At 46.6% G+C, this 19236-nt stretch overlaps 1 protein-coding gene across 1 annotated transcript in view; it reads left to right on the forward strand.

Annotated features, from left to right (window-relative positions):
* The window catches only part of MEGF10 (multiple EGF like domains 10), a 279766-nt gene that overhangs the window by 86879 nt on the left and 173651 nt on the right, over positions 1 to 19236 (forward strand). Inside the window, exon 4 of the mRNA XM_085632702.1 lies at positions 3994 to 4094. Coding sequence (XP_085488828.1) covers positions 3994 to 4094 — 101 coding nt within the window. The remainder of the gene's footprint in view (positions 1 to 3993; positions 4095 to 19236) is intronic.

Consider the following 19236-nt stretch of genomic DNA (forward strand, 5'->3'; position numbering starts at 1 on the left):
GCAGCATGTATTATGCCACCCCTGGCCTGGCCTTCCATTTTGACACAACTGGCTGATCACTCAGCTGGGGCAAGGTCGTGTAATCACCCCTTGCTTAGGTGTAGTATTCCTATACCTAACTTACATATAGACACATGTGTACCTATCAGTCACTCCTATGGCAGGCCTTAACAATCCTGGAGGCAGAGTGCTTGGTAACATGTGAGATGGTGCTCTAGCATGAGCTGAGCCTGTCTGCAGCTTTCGGAACCTTGTCCTTATAGCTGTTCTATGATATAGCCTACCATATACTCTTAAAGTGCCTTATAATCTTAGACGGTTATGGTAACTATGGTTTGGCTTTATCAAAACATGTCGTGTAAGGTGTCTAACACTGTGGAATAATACCCCCATGCCATTTCTGGACATGAGAATATTATTCCCCCCTTCTAGAGGGAAAGACATGTTAAAATCATACTTCAACTGTTAGCCTCTGACCAAAGCCTCAGCATCACAAAATGGATGCTGCTGCCACGACACAAGTCTGACCTCCTGCAGCTGGGAGTGATCCCAGCCAGGGAGGCCTGGACAATAGGTTTCCTGCTTGGGGAGGTGCTAGCACCTCCCCAGACAGCCTTTAGTGTATTGGGGCAGGGTGGGCTGAAAGGAATGAGACATGCCTGGGGCACACAAGGTGTTCCTTGCATAGTCCAGTTCAAACCGGCGCTGGGGCACTCCAGCCCCAGCTCTGGCGCGAAACTGGACAAAGGGAAGTGGGTGTAACCACCCCCTCCCAGGTCCCACCCATAAGGCGTGACCTAGCAGGTATCCCAGCCCCCCAGATTAGTATAAGAGTGGGAGTTGGGCCTCAAGACTTTAGATTATCCTGAACCTGCAAAACTGAACAGAAACTCTGGACCTTCGACATTCGACGAAAGAAGAAGACTGAAGAATCTCCCTTGTAGCCAAGGAGTGGCTACCCTGTGCAAACAGGCACCATCAAGAGACTACCCTTTGCTTTGCGACCGCTCTACGAGGAACCGACTGCAGAGCCCGACCAGAGCCTTGACTTCCAGACTTCTCCGACCCTCATCCACATCTGCAGCAGAGCTGAGATCCGTGGAGGCGACGAGCGACGTGGGACCGGCTACCTGGGAAAAGCTGCTAGTAACTTACAGCGCAGCTTCTGAGGTACCCTCGAAGTTGTGCACCGGGGATTGAGAAGCCCCAACCCCAAGCACCATCTGCACCGAAGATCAGCCCCCCACACTCCACGAGTCCTGCGTGGGGCCCTTCAGCATTTTCCTGCTTGCCGCGTCTGTCCGGTTGCTTGCCCGCTGGCTAGTGGCCTCTGTGACGACGCACCCTGAAATCTTCTGCGCTGGTTTGGCTCCTCCAGACTGGCTCCCGCTTCTCTGCAAAGAAGAAGCACCCCAGACCTTCCTGGTCTGCACCAGAAGCAAGTCCTTCGTTCTTCGTGGGTTCCGCTTGCCAAGGCTTGGTGAGTCCTAGTCCAACTTCGCCGCCGCCGACAGCAAGAGCCTTCGTGGGACAGCTCGCCTCCTGGTCCTGGTCGCCCTCGACGCTTCCTGGTCCTCCTGGCTGCAGCGACAAGCTTCACCTTCACCTGCAAATCTTCACGACATCGTCTGGTTCCTTCCTGGTTCCACGTGGTCACTGCCTAGTGACCTTGACTCTGTCCCTTCTGCTTGCAGGTTTCTTCTCTTCTTGATCCCAGCCTTGGGATCCACCGGACACTCTTCACTGACTGCCTGTCAGCATCTTTCTTCAGGCATCCATAGGAGTCGACGACGAAAACGACGCATCTTCACCCCTATGCACCCGCAGCCTGTGGGCTAGGTAACTTGGGTACTCCGGTGCTCATCAGGATAGTGACTATCCTAGTGTCTAGTTTTCAAGTCTCAACTTCCTAGCTACTCCGGAAGTGTCCTAAATCTACCGTTTTCTAAACTGTACTATTGCTATTGACTTTTATGCATTACGCGTGAGTGTTTCCACTCTGCACAGAAATCCCGTGGGCCTCCCACTTCCTAACTAACGCTAGTGTAGTGTAGCCCCAGCGATTCCCTAGGCCTAGGCCTATTCTATTTCCGTGACAGTGGTTCTTATACCACTTACTTAGTATATGGTTTGCGTGGCCCCTAGGGCCTAACTGTATTACTTACCTGTGTGACTTACTGTATGCATTAATAAGACTGTGTTGTACTTACCTCTAATCTCATAAAGAGTGCTGAGGGTTTGCTTAGAATAAATACACTTTATTTTATATATATTTCTGTTGTGGTGTCCTTTCATTTGGTATTCAAGGGATTATATATGGTATCACAGCTGGCTTCACATGCCATTCAGAGTTTAGCCTAAGACTGCTCTTGTCCATGCTACCACTAGGATAGCTGGTCTATAAGGTTGACTTTACAACCAATCACCATAAGGGTATTTGGACTGATATAAGGTGTACACTAGAACTAGTGACATCATACATCAGGCCAACTTCTCACAGCGTTGGCTTTGACATCCAACTACTGATGGGGCTAATTTTGACAAGGAGTAAAGTGAAGCAAGTTTATCAGAAAGATTAGGAAGATATTTTGAGAGATCAGATTCTGAAGTCAGGCTGAACCCTGTAGGGCTGTTGGCTCTTAGAGATATTTTGTAATGAAGCAGATAACTTAGGGGCTGATTACGATGGCGGTGAACCCGCCACCGAGGTTCACCGCCATGGTGAGGTCCTTTTCTGCCCGCCATATTATTACGGCGGGCGGTACCGTGGTGGTCGGAAACTCCGACTGCCACGCACCCGACAAACTCCTTGAGCCCGCCGGTGCGACGGAGGGCCTCCCTATCCCTGAAATGGTGGCAGTGCATACCACGCACCGCTGTAGGGATTACGATGGTCCATCCCCACCAGCCTTTCCATAGTGGTTCACCAGCCATGGAAAGGCTGTCGGGGATGAACTTTGCCCCGGGCACTGTGGTTTTGGGGGGCACCTGTGGTGCCCCCCCTACATTTCTCTGCACCATGCGGCAGGCACTGCGTGGTTCCTGCCATATAGTGCAGGGAAAAACAAAACCTGCCTTTTTTCCATAGCAGCGGGTGCTGCACTAAGCAGCACCTGCCGCAATGGGAAAAATGCCTTTTGCGGCCACCGTGGTGGCGGCCGCATTGTACTTTGATATTTGGGACTGCCACCTTATAGGTGGGTGGTCCCCATCCCCGTGACGATGGCGGACGGACAAAAGTCCGTCCGCCATCGTAATCAGGCCCTTAGACTTGAATTATGTAGGAATGTTCACCTTTGTGTGTAACATATATAAAACAGGTGTAGGGAGTAGATTTGCGGATAGCAAAAATAGTCTAGTCTAATTTAAAAAAGATAGTTATTGAAAAAATGAAAAATTCTCACATTTTTCTAAAGTAGGAAATGTGTACTGTATTATTTCTATTTATTTGTGAAATTATCTAGGGTCTGTGGTATTTTCTCAGTCCTAATAAAAGCTTGGACTAATAGGCTTGGATGATAATTGCTGAGCTCACATTCTAAACTAAGGTTTGTCTAAATGCAAGCAATCAGTTTTTAATAACAGCAAATTAGCTGAATGGACTGATTACGAATTGAAACTTTGGTCTCACTCACATTTTTTTAAATTAATGCATCAAACCATTTGGCTAGCTTACCCAAATTTCTATCCATGGGTATCACTTCCAATGTGCCAACCGTTTAAGGGAATACCATCGGACCAACAGGCTAAAAGATACATCTTAAGTTAGTAAATGAGACCAGCTGTGAAATTGGACGTGTTTAAGACGCACAAATGATCACCTTAAATTTCCTCCATAACTATTACATGTGTACTCTGGAGAAAAGTTGAGAAATCATTATCAGCGTGTACATGAGAGTCACTGTTGGGGATTAAAAATGAGAAAATGAATAAGGTCTTTAGGCCTGCATTTGCAAATTTTTCAAAAGTGTTTTCCTATGTTTATGTTCACAGGATAAGTTATCGTACAGCATATAGACGTGGAGAGAAAACTATGTACAGACGCAAATCTCAGTGCTGTGCTGGGTTTTATGAAAGCCGGGAAATGTGTGTCCGTGAGTACAACCTTCATTTGCATTTTTTAATTTAGAGATTTTATATACAGCCCACATTGAACTGAATCTGTCAATAGCCTCGTCATACCAACCTGGATAATACCACCTACGAAAGGGTCATCATCTTAAAATACATTTCTGGTGTGCCCACAGAGCAAAGGGGCTTGACTTTTAGAATATGACAACAGAAAGTAAGAATCCTACCTCTCTTAAACATAGATTTAACCTGGAAATGTGATAGGTTTGTGTGCGGCTAAGCCAAGGTTGCTTGTGGTGAAGTCTTTTCGGTACTTCGGTATCTGGATTGAAAATGCTTGCTTTAGAATTTAGGTTTAATTTTGTTTTTATTGACATTCTGCAGCAATAAACAACAATTATGACAGAACTGTGACCACACCCCAGCATGTCCGCCCAATTGGGTCAATCATATCAGGATCTGCAAATGAAACCTCCATGCCTCTGGAATCAGTCCCGACTACCTCCATAGCAGAAGTCCGTAAAAGCTCTGTACGTGCCAACAGCATGGTCAATCTTAGAGAAGCTGCTATGTCACAGAAAAAGGAGACAAGAACAACAAAACAGGAACATAGAGCCCTTCCCCCACCCTTCCCTCTTGCTTTAGAATTTAAAGGTTGTGGTGGAATCGCCCAGAAATTTGTTGATTTGAAATCCTTTTTCTGGGAGGACTTGCTATAGGTGACTTACGGCACAGAGAAAGTGTTGGCTGTGAGATCCAGTCTACAATGGTGTTCATTCTGACTGCAAAAGGTGAAGCAAGTTTATCACAAGGATCAAGAGGATAATTTGAGAGATCAGATGGCAGTGTCCAGGCTCTACCCAGTAAGGCTGATGGCTCTAAGTGATATTTTGTTGGGGAAGCAGTTTACTTTCACTTGAATGATGTAGTAAATAGGTGCCATGGTGTGCAGTATGCATAGAGCAGGTGTAGAAAGTGGAGTTATGGACAGCAGAACTTAGTTCAGTGAGAAAATATAGTTATTGAAAAAATGCACCCAAGTATTTTTAATAAACTAGCAGATGTGTACTGTATACAGTGCTTAATGCAGGCTTCAGATTGAAATATCCATAACATCAAAGTATGTGAGAACCATACATGTACAAAGGTACATTACATGTACATAGCTTATGCTTGCATATTTTCGACATATTTCTGAATACATAAAATAATTACAAAGTGTTACTGTGTATGGGCATACATTGCGCCAGCTGAAGTTTCTGCCTGTCTTTGTAAATCAACATTTTTGTGCTCACTCCGCTTTCAAACTGAATTTCTTTTAAGACAACACAAATGTGTTCTTCAGCTGCTGTGGTAATGACCGTTAGGTCTCTACAAATAGTCTCTTCACAGATTTAATACAGTGTCATTTGTGCCAGTGAATGGGCCCTTTTTCCTGTTTGGCTGGCAGCAGCTGTGCTGCGGCATCTAGTATTGGACCGACCTGCTTGTGCCCGGGTGGCAGGAATTATCAAGATGTTGCCTGACAAGCAACACATATCTATAATCACACTTAGCTCTTGTTCAGTGTTCTAGAGATTAGTATCAATTTAAGGATGCCAAGGGTTCCTTAGCTAGAGCATAACGCGTTGCATTGTCAAGAACTGTACAGTAAGCAGATCTGTTGATTGACAATTAATAAAGGGGTTTCACCTCAGCCAGGCAGAACCCACCACTCTAGTCAGGGTAAGCTAGTTACACACACTCAGATAACCTGTGCTCATCCCCTGGTAGATTGGTGCAGAGCTGGCAGGCTTATCAAAAGAGGCAATGTGCAAAGTATTTGTGCAACACACACGCAATGAATGCACCACAAAAAGACTCCACACAGTATTCATAAAAAGACTTTGTATTATAAAACACATTAGCACCAAAACAACATGAGTATCATGTAAACTCTGTAATATATCACAGTTATAAGTAGTACTGGTCATGCTGATAAAAATCAGGTGATACAATCAAGAAATATGTACGTTTACAGGTTCCTATCACAGTTTTCAATGAAGAAACAGTGCTCCAAAAGCTGCGGGTGCTACCTTTAGAGGAGTTATGGTAATGCCTCACTCAGGAGTACTAGCACTCAGATACTGTCCATTTCTGTCAATGCAGCACTGGTGAGTAACCGGTGACTCAATTCGGGCCCCTCAGGGCCAGGATGACAATGCGGCAAATGCAAAGAGAAAGGGGTAAGTTGATTGTGGCCCCTTTGAGCTGGGGAGGCAAATGTGGCATGTCACCCACCAGTTAGCCCTGAGCTGTAGTGTGGGCCTTGCCGGGAGAATATACCACGTTGAGGTCGAGCAGCCTGCTCCCTCACTTACGTGTTTCTCCTCAGTGTCAGGCTAACCACAGAGCCTGTACACCACAGGCCACCCAAAAACTATAGCATAAGATGGGGGCGGAACACAAAGCAAAATCTCCTTAAGGACACCACTCACGTTATTCGAAGTTTCCTACGGCCCTGCCCACGGTTGATGTCAATGTTGCAAGGCGGCGCGGGGCTCAGAAGCTGGGATTTCCTTTGGCACCAATTGAAGACTGGTGTACAGAAATACACTCCGGTTTCCAATCAAAGTGAGAGCTCTTCAACACGTGCTTATGGGCTGAATGCTGGGCAGCGCTCTACACTCTTTGGGCTGATACAAGATGAGGTGCTCACCACGCGCTTGCCAGCTGGAGCCGGGTTGATACACGGAGCGGTCGGACACACTCCTTGCTGACATGCACTACTGCCGGACTCACAAGAAGCAGAGTCCCTTGGCAGTGGTGCCAAATTGGAATATTTGATGGCCCTGAGATTCCTAAACAGGGGAAAGCCAACAAGCCCTTGGAGAACACTTAGGGTCAGCACAGCAGAGGACCAGCAGGCAAAATGCCTGCAGAGTAAGGCAGGTAGCAAAGTTGCAGCCTCTCCTGCTGCTTCAGCAAGCAGCAGGCCAACACAGCAGAGCAGTTAGCTGAGTGGCAGTCCCTCCTGGTAGCACAGCAGTTCGTTCTGGCAATGTGCAGATGTAGAGCCAGTGATGTCTGGTTACAGGTCCAAAGAGGTCTAGTTAGAACAGACATAGGGAGCAGCAGGAAGCAGGGCAACAAGCAGAAAAGCAGTCTAGTTAAATCCTTACTGTAGCCCAGCAGGCAGCAGTGCAACAAGCAGAAAAGCAGTCCAGATGAGTCCTTTAAGCAGCACAACAGGCTTTCTAACAGAGGTTCTGGGCTGACAGAGGTTCAGTTTCAGACCCAGAAGTGCCTGATTAGATGGGGCCAGACCCCCAGTACTTACACCCTAAAATGCCCTTGAAGCAGAGTTGAATTCAAAAGAAAGCCTTTGACGTGTACAGGTCCCCTATCAACCCTTTCCTGTGTGCCAGGCTAACCCTGGGGAGTTAGTCAGTGCTTTGTGTGAGGGCAGGCCACTACCTATCGAAGTGTACATGTCAGCTCCTCCCCTTCTATCTTGCTCAGAAAGACCCATCAGAATGCAGATGTGTGTAGATACAGCTGAGTGCCCTGTGTTTGTGGCTGCCTAGAGGTAATGCAGAAAGTGTAACTGTCACCCAAACTCAGATGTTTATTGGAGACAGGCTGTGAGGCACATAAAGTAATAAGCACAGAGAAATGTTCCCTTTCTAGAAGTGACATTTCTATCATGGTAATGTTATATCCAGCTTTACCAGTAAAGAGGATTTACCATTGACATTCCAAACATATGAAACATAATGCAGCTGCTCCTCTCTGATCAGGAATTACATCTTTAAAGTATTTTAAGGAATCCCCAATGCTAACCTATGAGAGTAGCAGGCCTCATCATAGTGAAAAACGAATTTGGGTGTTTTTCACTACCAGGACATGTAAAACATATGGGTATCTGTCCTACCTTTTACTTACATAGCACCCTGCCCTTTGAGCTTATATTAGTGGTGAATTATGTAGTCAAAGGGGAGTTTATGATTTGGCAAGTAATTGTAAAGGCCAAGTTGAGGTGGCAGTAAACTGCGCACACAGGCCCTGTAATGACAGGCCTGAGGTAGGTTTGACAGGCTACTCCTGTGGGTGGCGCAATCAGCACTGCAGACCAACGAGTAGCATTTGAAGTACAGGTCCTGGGTATAAGCGATACCACTTTACAAGAGACTTACTAATAAATCAAATATGCCAATCAGGTATACACCAATCATAAACACATTCAGGGAGGGAGCACATGCACTTTAGCAATGATCAGCAGTAGTAAAGTGCTCAGAGTCCTAACGCCAACGATACTGAGCTCAGAAAAAAGAGGAGGGAAAAGGCAAAAAGTTTGGGGTAACCCTATTAAAAGGGCCATTTCCAACAGTGACCTTTTTGTTGAGGAAAGGGTGACTCTTCCCAGTAGACACGATACTGCTCAGCACTGAATATTACATGTGAAAGTTATTAAATGCCTCCTTAACTGGGTCCCAGATGGGGAGAAACAGAAAAAGTAAAAATCCTCCTTGGCAATCTTGTAGCTCCTGAGAGGAGATGAAGATTAATACTGAAGTTGTTAGCAAGGCACCTGAAATCATCAAAGAGGATGGACCCAAGCAGAAATGTGCAGTTGTATCTAATAGAAGTTCCAGATGATAAAAATTAGGGACAAAGATAGCAGCAAAGGGGTGAGGAACTCAAAGGAAAATATGTGAATAAATGTGTTTCAATGCATTCATCACTTGCAAATGCCTCTATAAATATGATTCAAACAGGAACTGACATCACAGGAAAGACTCTACTTCATCTTGGATTGAGAAACTGATACCATTATATGGAAAGGGCAGATTATAAGGATTTTTTTTGCAGCCCTTTACTGAAACTATTGATGCCTATTTTGCACATGAACAAGACGCCAATATTGATATCTGTCCTCAGCTTTCCCTCAGTACTACCACCAAACTTCATGCCTGGTATTCCATTTAGCTCCTCAGGATGACCTCATACACGGAAACGTCAGTGTAGTCTAGGTGGCTTGGACTTTTAACCATGTGCGGAGCATGATGTCCCACAACCTTAGGTTTCCTGCTCCTGGATGCACGTAAACTCATGTAAACGTTTGGAACAGACTCAGTTGATAGCACGGACGTGGCAGGCGATCAAAACACAAGCAGACTGCCGAGGACATGAGCTCGTCACAGTACCATGTATTCAAGTGATAGTTACACTGTAATGAATCCTTGGGAAGTTGAAGTGTGAAAGTGACTGGGGATGTATATGTATGTGTTAGCTCAGTTCCCATAAACCCTTTGCTGGGAACCACCACAGAGGCAGACCAAAGTCTACCTAAAGTAGCCCTGTCTCTCCCTTTAGGAACATGAGCCAAGATAAAGACATACTCTTGGGGAGTTACTGTGCAAGGATAAACAATTTTCAATGCTCTACAGCTAAACTAATAAAGAATGCAATGTCAGGCAAACTTTACAAAAAATAGTAAAACTACACTAAGTAGTAATGTTACACACAGGTAAACTAGAATGGAAAAATGGAAAAATGGAAAAAACGTTTTTAAACTTTGTAAAATTAAATTGATAAGCCCAGAAAATGATTAGTTTGCTGTTTCTAGTGGATCCAGGTTAAAAAAGTACCTTTCACCCTAGATGTTTTGGGAGGTTAGCCATCTCCAGTGATGTTAGTCTGCGGTCTGGACCTGGAAACGTGTTCGAAGGCTGTGGTGAAGAGTCTTGGCCAAGATGGATCACTGCAGTGGCACTGGAATCTCACACTTGAGCTTTAGTGGGTTTCAGTTCAGGCAAACGAGATTCAGCACGAAGGTGGTTCCCACAATGAGGACATTTTCTGGCTGTTTACCTTATGGCTTACATGGGATTTGAGCAGTGTGGCTCTTAACTAGTCCTACTTCTGTGTCCATTCTCAATCCTACACTCCAGATGTCCAGAACATCAGACTCCAGCAGGAGTCAGGAAGTCACCAAAAACAGACCGTGTACCCCACCAGGCCTGGGGATAAATCAGGAAGCTAACATCCCCAGCTTTGGTGGGCAAGTTCAGTCCTGGAATTGGGGTGCAAATGAGAATAACTCTTCTGCTTCTTGTCCAGGGAGTCACAAGTACATTAGCTGTGCTGCCTTGCATTCCCGTTTTCATCTGCAGGGGTGTAACACAGGCCCCGCACCCCCCGCGGTGCAGGGGGTGGGGAGCCCAACCTCCAGAGGGCCCCCTCAGCACTGCACTTCAGCTGGAAAGCTCCAGATTAAGTTCGGAGGGGGCCCCTCCACATACCCTGCAGGCGGGCCCCCCTCAAGTTTCGTTACACCACTGTTCATCTGTGCAACTCTGTCACATCCCTAAGGGGCTGCAATGCGCACACACCTCACATTCTCTCATTTACACTCTGGTGGGGGCTTCACTTCCTTTTAAGAATGTATTTTCCGTGCCCTGGAGCATCAAATACAAAGTGAGCTTCTGCTGGACGTAGAGACAATGGCATTGGGTGGATTCTCATATAACAATGTGTTTCAGCCACGATGGCTGAATAGCCCTTTGCCGGGCCATTGTGAGTCGTTCCCACTCTGAGAAACCCCCCTGGAAACGCGCCCAGGTACACAGAAAGGTGAATTATCAAATTAATAGGCGCCATCAAGGAATGTCCCGGCTCAAGGAACAAGTGACATGAATTAAGGAACAATTCTAACCTCATTATAAAATGTACTTTTAAATCAGATCTCACAGTATGTTTTTAGGTTAGTTTTGCATTGCAAAAATGTTGTCATGTGTGTTTTTCACAGAATGAGCTACATACATCATTCAGATTTGGAGTAAAATAATATATAGACACAAATCTTAACGCTACACCTTCAAAAATGAAGATGCTAGGGACTGCCACCAAGTGGATCTGAACATGTGCTTTATTACTTCTTTTGATTCTGAAGTCACACAATCTGATTTCAGGTGCACTGTGCAAATTGTGTAACCTGTAGGCTTGGGAAACAGGGGGGGGGGCTCATTTTCTTCCTCTCCTGCTTCTGTTCACAAGCACAGGGCCCGCTTTCTGATGATTACTTCAAATAAAATCTAAAGTGCCAGGTACATACTTCTGATCTAGACCCAGAGAGCACTACACAGCCATCCCATTGTATGAAAAGACAGGACAAGACTGACGTACATTTGTAATGAAGCTGAAAAAAATGACTCATTTTTCAAGGGCTCCTTGTATTTGACTTTAGAAGCAGGTGTCACTGTATCAAGTCTCTGTAAAAAAAAACCCAGTTCTTTTCATGTTAAACTTGAATGTACTTCTTCACAAAACATCATTGTGTACAAGCCCTACACCGAGCTCTGGGAGTTGCAGTTCAGTAGCCCATAAACACGAGAGTGATTGGCAGGGTCAGCTGTGGCTGGCGTTGAATGCCTCAGTCTGGGAATCTGACCACCAGAAATCCAGACACTGCCTGCAGAGCAAATGTCTGCTCTGCGCCCCTTTGTGAATGGGCCATGGAGCTAGAAAGCTAACCGCACTGGCCAGGAGTGGAGCCCCGCCAACACCACTCCTGACGACCCGGGGGAACTCGATCAAGTGTTAATTACAGTTGGAATGAAGGAGTAGATGTTGAATAAATGTTGCACTCCCTCATGGAGACTTAAAGAGAATAACCCACCGCATTCTTTGCTAGGCATGATAATCAAACACCACAGAAGATGAAACATGCTCGTGGGCGCGAAGCGGATATAATCTGCCCCTGACATGCAGCCTCTGCCTCCCAGTTTGGGATTTAGATCTAATCCACTCCATGAACGAAGAATGTGTCAAGTGTTGAGTTCAGACTCTGCTGCGCCGGTGGCTGACCGGATAGTCCTCTGATTGCCCATTCTGCTCATAGACGTAGCAGCAGTACACTGGTGGCACTTCTTCGGTGTTTTACACATTGTCCGATCACTTAGTATGGTGAGATTTACCATTAAGAATTATCAGTGACGGCTGCTCCTCTAAGGCAGAGGAGCGTCGCACGACTGTTCTCTAAGTAGTGTAAAAGGAAAAATAAAATGATTATAAGAAGAGTTATTATCATTTTATTTTTAGTGGCACTTGGAGTAAAGTTAGGGCGGCCGGGGCTAGGCTCCCTGTGCCACAGGGAGGAGGAGTGGCTGCTGTTGCACCTTAAGTGTGCGTGACTGGCCGGCCATAGTCATGCGCACTATGCATGTTCTCTTTTGGCCGGCCATCTTGAGCCAGCCAAACAGTCATGTGCACTTTGCATGTTCTCCATTGGTCGGCCATCTTGAGCCAGCCAAACAGTCATGAGTACTTTGCATGTTCTCCACTGGCTGTATTACACATCCTGGGTGGAGAAAATGCACAGGCTATCAGTCCTTGTCTGAGTACCGAACCACAGCGCTCAGATCAATCGCGACGCTGCTGTCATGATGACAGCAGCGTTGCGATTGGCTTAGGGGTGCCTGGGAGCCTGGGTGCTTCCGGGAGCCAGGAGAGCAGTAGACAAGAGGCTGCTGCAGGGGGACCGGGCGGTGACGAGCAGGTAACTCTTTGTTTTTTTCTAGCCCCCCCATTTTTCCTCCCCTGCCCCCACACCACAGTTCTCTTCCAGACGCCACTGAGAATCCTGTACATATATAGGTGTACATAATATCTGCCTCTACTTAATTTCTGGATGCGTCTGTGGCAAAGATCTAACCTGCCACACTTCCGGCGTCTTCCCTGCAAGAGTTCTTGCCCTCTCCCTCAGTTGCAGCCAGTGCTTTTGTTTGTTAAACAACAAAACATAAGTCCAGGGGCCGTACGTTTTTTGTATGAGTCTGCCGCCGGGGCTGCCTAATGTTGAGTTGCCGAATACCAACCTCCTACGGTTTCATCATCCTACGCTTCCTGTCTCTTTATTTCACTTTTGCAGGTTGCCGTTATCCCTTTCATCTCTCTTTATCCATCTTTCTCTTCATTATTTCTCCATTTTCTCTTTCTCTCTCTTGCTCTCGATCCAAGCCTGAAGCAGAAAAATTATGTCAGTGCCCACCTCCTGTCACTACCGGCACAAATCAAGCACCCCGCTACGGCATGTGCTCGTAGTGTTAAAGGGTGATTGCTTTGTGGGCTTCCTTATTAACAATGACTGCCTGTTAATTGTAATGAACTAAAAATTTATCAGAAAGCTGAGGGGAACTGTATATAATCCTGGCCTTATTACTTAGTGTAACAACCACTGAGTAGGATGCGGTGATTAAAAGATTCTAACCTATCAGCAACATCGGATGCTTAAAAAACTCTAAAATAATTTGAAACCCAGGCAAGAAGACAGTTGTTGTGTCTTTTCAAAGTTCTGACTCGCTTGATTTCCAGAGAAAAGGTTGAAATGAAGCTCGAAGCACTTTGAAGCATTTGGTTTCTATCAGTAGCGGCACTAGTGCCCCGTGTCTCGCGACTCTGTATCCAAGATGGCACTTTAACAAGGGTACTCTACTGTTTATGCTGCGTGCATCTTAATAGGCATTGGAAAGAATGGTAAAATAGATGACCTCTTCTCTCAGTGGGTCTGGGGGAGGGGCCATGGGGATGCCTGGCTCTAATAGTGGGTGCCAGGGTGTGTCTTGGCCATTTGGGAGTTAGCTCCTGCCAGGAAGTGCTCTGCCACATATTGTGTACTACCATTTAGAGCACAATATACTACACAACAGCATAGCTTTTGCGCCTCTCACCAGACTCCACTCTGCGCTGCTTAAATAAGTACACCCAAGTAAGCACCAGTTTTCTCAAGATTCATTCCAGACTGTGCCTACTGACATGGTGTTAGCTAGCATTTTCACATGGAATGAGAATCCATCTTATTTATGTATTTATTTACTTATGTATTTATTTATTTGACTTGTAACAGTGGCACCACAAACTAAATTCTCTCTAGAACCTCCACCAAAGTGGGGCGTATATGTACTGGGACCTGATTCCAGTTGTAGGGCCATCACTAGGAAGCACTGGTCCCATGTGCTCAAAAATCCAGACTGGTAAGAGAGAGGAGGTGGCGGCGAGAGGAGAAAGACTTTCTTTGGGATGAATGAGGGAGAATCTTATCGCAGAGGTCAGAAGGAGCGACGCCAGCTGAGCATTTATATGCACCAAAATGCACCACAAACGATTTTGAATTAATCATGGCAAGGAATGGCAGCAATGCAGTTATTCTAGTGCAGGCCCAATAGGGCCCATTTCTTAGGATTAGGGCTGGTGCAAGCATTTCTGATGCCCTAAAAAAGGGTGCATTTGACCTATCCTTCCCTGGGAACTGTACAATGTTTGATGCTTCATGGGGCAATCTTGTTCCACCTTTCTGGTGGAGCCCTAGGCTGCTGCTGGGTGTTGCCTTGCTGTACAACTAGCTCTGCATTAAACTGGCAGGACCTCCAAGCGCGTTCTGGATCCTATGGATGCAATTCAGTTGGTGTCCAGACCAAGGTAGAGTACGTTGGTGTAGTAAAGCTTGTGGTGCATATTTTCTAGGGACGGAAGTGTGCACTTGAGCTGGCGTGGCAAGATAAATCATGTAGTGATGATTGAGCTCGTCCGGGAGTCCATCCTTAAGTCACCATTCAAGTAATCACCTACATTCCTTACAGAGTCAGGCGGTCATCATTTCGAGTAGTCCGGTGTGTGGACCAAACTTGAAAGGACCTAGTAAAATCCAACTGCGCTGGGTCGGACTTTGTCGAGTCTGATAAATACCTCCCTTTTACAAGCTTATCCTAATAATGGGGACTAACAAGTGTATTTTGGTGTGAAGTGCACCAATCTCCAGACGTCCTGGTAATTATGAGGCAATTTTCCCCCAATACATTTCAGCATGATCGCTCTGCCGAAAAAATTGGGGAAAGCTGTAGGTGTGCAGTGTTAGCCGGCAAACTGCTAACTGCGACATGTGTGGTATCGCTGTTAACTAGGCCACTTGTAATGAGGGCCTTAGTGGTCTGATGCCATGTCCAACTAGTGCAGCAGGTGCAACGAGTTTTGGGAGTTCAGCAGGTAGTTTGGACCTGGAAGCATGTTTGTGACCTCATAGAATTAAACCTGGTAATATCTACCCATCCCTTTGGTTGCTGCGAATAACTGCAGAGAAGGGATCTGCTTGTGTGGTTTAATCGTCAGCTGTGCCTGAATGGAAGAATAGTCCTTCCATCCTTGGAAGCTGTAGGAGGACTATCCTGAAAACGGTGCCCATGAGCGGAAAGGGATGAGCATTGTGAGATGGGCCGAGATACTGGCAGAATCAGAAATGTATCCGTTGGTACGCCGGTCTCTGTTGGAGAGGAGGGTTTCATCACTTATGGCACTTGCAGTGGTGCCTGTTGCCACCAACATGAAATGGCCCTCAGCAGCAATAGAAAGAGAGGAGTAAGCAGTCAGATAGAAAAGCCTTGTGCCACCCAGGGACATCCTAAGGATTTGGGGGGCCCTGGGCCAAACGTATATTGGGGGCCCCTCTTCAGACCAGCTTCGAATTTATGATCCAGTTTCAACTCTTGCATAACATCTTTGGCCAAGTCACTGAAAGTGCACAGGCACACTCGTCCACATCATAAATGTGTTTGCATCTAATATTCAGGGACAGTGACTTGTGCTTTCAATATTGTAACACAGCAGCAGCTCAGGAACAATACTGCAAATCATCTCTGTGACACCCTCTCATTTCTCATATGTGAGGTCCTGTTTTGATCATAAAGACATTTATTTTATGGAAGTTGCATGAAAGATTAACCCATTTCTCTGCAAAAGTCTGTAATCTGTAATAAACTATAACTCATCACCCACATTAAAAATAAATTAAAGGAAAACGATATTTTAAACAATTTATTGAAACATTATTTAAAGGTCATCTGGGCAAGACTCTCTGCAGAACAGAGCTGGCTCTATCAGGCGGCCCCCTGAAAGACTGGGGCCCTGGGCCAGAGCCCACTCTACCTATGCCTTAAAAGATCTCTGGTGCCATCTGTCGTTAACAAGAAGGTGGGACACTGGCTGTGCAAGGCACCACACTGCATGAAACCCCTCGCTGTATAGTTCATTCACTGCATGCTTCCTTCACGACGAGGTGACCTCGAAAAATCCCCATAACAGGCTATGCACGGCTGTTCACTTTCCTAACATTGGCTGGATCCTAAATGAATCCGAACGACAACTGTTCAAGCACAAACCTCCGGCATTTTATTAAAAGAATGATAACTTATAATTTGATTACATGGTCCAAGTTCAAATTCGGACACTTACTTTTTTGATTCTCTCTATTGAATTTCACCGCCTGATGCACCGTTACACATTTCTGATCTGCAGAAGACTCAAAGGAGGTGCTTGCTGTTCTGAGAGAGCTCACGCTGTCTGCTACTGGCGCCTGCAAATGTTTCGTCCCTGGGTACACCCATTGTCTAAAGGTTTGGATGTGTCTTAGTGTCAATGTGGCTGTGGCCACACAGGTAACACAATCCTCCATAGAAAGAGAAATAGGATCAGTCCAAAAGGCACAGTTTAATACTAGGGGAGAAGCATGAAGAAGCATTCTTAGGGCATCTTTCGGAAGCACAACCGTAATAGGTGTCCCATAATGATGTATGTGAATTAATGGAAACATGAAAGCTGAGAAACCACAGTGGAGGAAGCCAAATTATGGAAAACCTATTTTAAGGAAAAACAATTTTAAGAAAATACAAATAAAAAATTAAAAGGAAGCATCTTAAAGGAAAGGTCATATGAAAGTCCAAAATGACATTAAGGGCCGATTACGATGTTGGCCGGTAAGCCTGCGACTGCTCGTCAGAGACTTACCGACCAACATCATAGGTTTACCGTCCGACCGCCCAATAATAATGTAGGTGGTTCAGACTGGCTTAAGCTCGTCAGCCAGTCAGAAACCTTTCATAATCCCCTATGGATGGCGTTTCCGCCGTCGAGATTATGATGTTGGTTTCCAACAGGTTTTTCATGTTGGGCTTTCCGATGTGAAAAGCCTATGAGAAAGCGTCTTTGGGGGCCGCTAGTAGGGCCCCCATCACTCAGTGCCCTCAGGTTGGGAGCCGGGGGGGGCACCTTGTTAATCCATGCACTGTCTGGCAAGCACCCTGAGGTGCCTGCCACACGGTGCAGGGATTATCAGAAGCTCTCATTTCTGCATGGGAGCCTGTGCTGCCTTCAGTTTCCGACCGTAGCCTAAGCTCCCATAGAGAAATGGGAGCTTGCAACCACACCATGTGCGGTCACCGGAGGTTTGTTGGCCCCGAGACCCCAACGTTGTTGCACGAATGTGAGTTCACCCAACATCGTAATGATGCCCTAAATGTGGGTGGAGTTTAGGGATTTATTTATTTATTTATTTATGGTTTTATAAAGCGCGTAGTCACCCAGTGGGTATCCCAGCGCTGAACCTTTTTACTCGCAAAGGGGATTTGGTCAGTAGAAGTGACAGCTTAGGGGAAGAGTAGGGTTTTGAGGGATTTTCTGAACCGAAGGAGGTTGGGTTCCGCTCTGAGTCTCAGAGGGAGTGCATTCCATTTATTTCCTGTATTGACCGAGAAACGGCGGCCACCTATGCGGGCCTTTTTCACCTTGGGAATCGTAATGAGGTTTCCGTGCTCCGAGCGGAGCGCTCTGGTGGGTCTATAGGGGGTGATCCAGTTGTTGAGTATGGGAGGGCCGGTGTTGTGTAATACCTTGTGGGCGAGACAAAGGGCCTTGAAAGTGACCCTTTCCCTGATAGGGAGCCAGTGCAGCCTCCTAAGTGCGGGTTTGGCAGATGATCTAGCCGGGGTGTTCGTTAGGAGTCGGGCTGCGGCGTTTTGAGCTTTTTGCAGAGTCTGAAGAGTGGATTCTGGAGAGCCCAGGTAAATGGCATTGCTGTAGTCCAGCCTGGATAAAATTAGGCCCTGGATCAGCATGAGACGCGGCTGGAAAGGTAGTAGCGGGAGTACCTTCCTGCAGGATTTAAGTAGACCGTAGCATATGCCGGCCGTCTTTCTTGCCTGTGTCCTGAAGGTAAGATCGGTCTCCAGCCACACTCCGAGACTCTTGACCTCCTTCTTGGGAGTGGGGGGTTCACCCATGCAGGCAGGCCAGATGTTAGAAGGGAGGTTCGTGGTTTTATGTCCTAGGAGCAGGATATCCGTTTTGGAGCCGTTTAATTTCAAAGCAGAGTCACTCATCCACTGATGTACGTTGGAGAGACAGTCGTGGAGATTAGAGGGCTCTAGCTTGGGGTGGGAGAGTGTCACCACCAATTGTGTGTCGTCAGCATAGCTGACGATAGTGACTCCGAAGGGAGAGACGAGTTCCTCCAGTGGGGCCATGTAAACGTTAAACAACGTGGGGCTCAGGGATGAGCCCTGAGGCACGCCGCACTGGAGGGGGATGGAGGGGGAGCGGCTTTCGCCTTCCCATACTTGGTAGGAGCGTCGAGAGAGAAAGGACGATAGCCATTTCAGCGCTCTGTCTTTGACCCAGATATTCTCCAGACGTTGCGTTAAGACCTGGTGGCTGACCGTGTCAAAGGCCGCGCTTAGGTCTAGGAGGACCACTGCCACTGATCCTCCTGCATCGATGATTTCTCTAGTTCTTTCTACTGCTGCGAGGAGAGCAGTGTCCGTGCCCTGACCTGGTCTAAAGCCTGTTTGTGAGTCGTTGAGGAGTTGGTTTGACTCTAAGTAGTGCGACAGTTTTTTATTCGCAAGTTTTTCGGCGACTTTACCTATCCAAGGAAGGAGTGAGATAGGTCTGTAGTTGGAAAGGTCTGCTGGGTCAAGCGACGGTTTCTTGAGAAGCGCTTTGACGACAGCCTCCTTCCAGTTTGAAGGGACCTCTCCCTGTTCCAGCGAAATGTTAATGAGGGCTGTCAATTGGGGAACTATGGTCAGCGGGATGTTTTTAGCGAATCGTATGGGGACTGGGTCACTAGGGGCTCCGCTCTTGATTGTGGTGAGTATAACACTTATTTCCTCTTCTGTAACTGGGCCGAGCGACTCCAAAGAGGGCTTGTCGGGAGGGGGCCCCTGCTCCTTGGCTCTCTCTATGGAGTCTGAGTTGGCGGTCGGGAGGGAGGTGAGGATTTTTTTTATTTTTTCGTCAAAGAAGGTGGCCAACTTGACGCATTTTTCCTCCGCTGCTTTGGGGTCCATGGGTTTCTGT

The sequence above is a fragment of the Triturus cristatus genome, chromosome 2_1 (genome assembly GCF_964204655.1).
Source record: "Triturus cristatus chromosome 2_1, aTriCri1.1, whole genome shotgun sequence".
NCBI classification, from domain to species: Eukaryota; Metazoa; Chordata; class Amphibia; order Caudata; family Salamandridae; genus Triturus; species Triturus cristatus.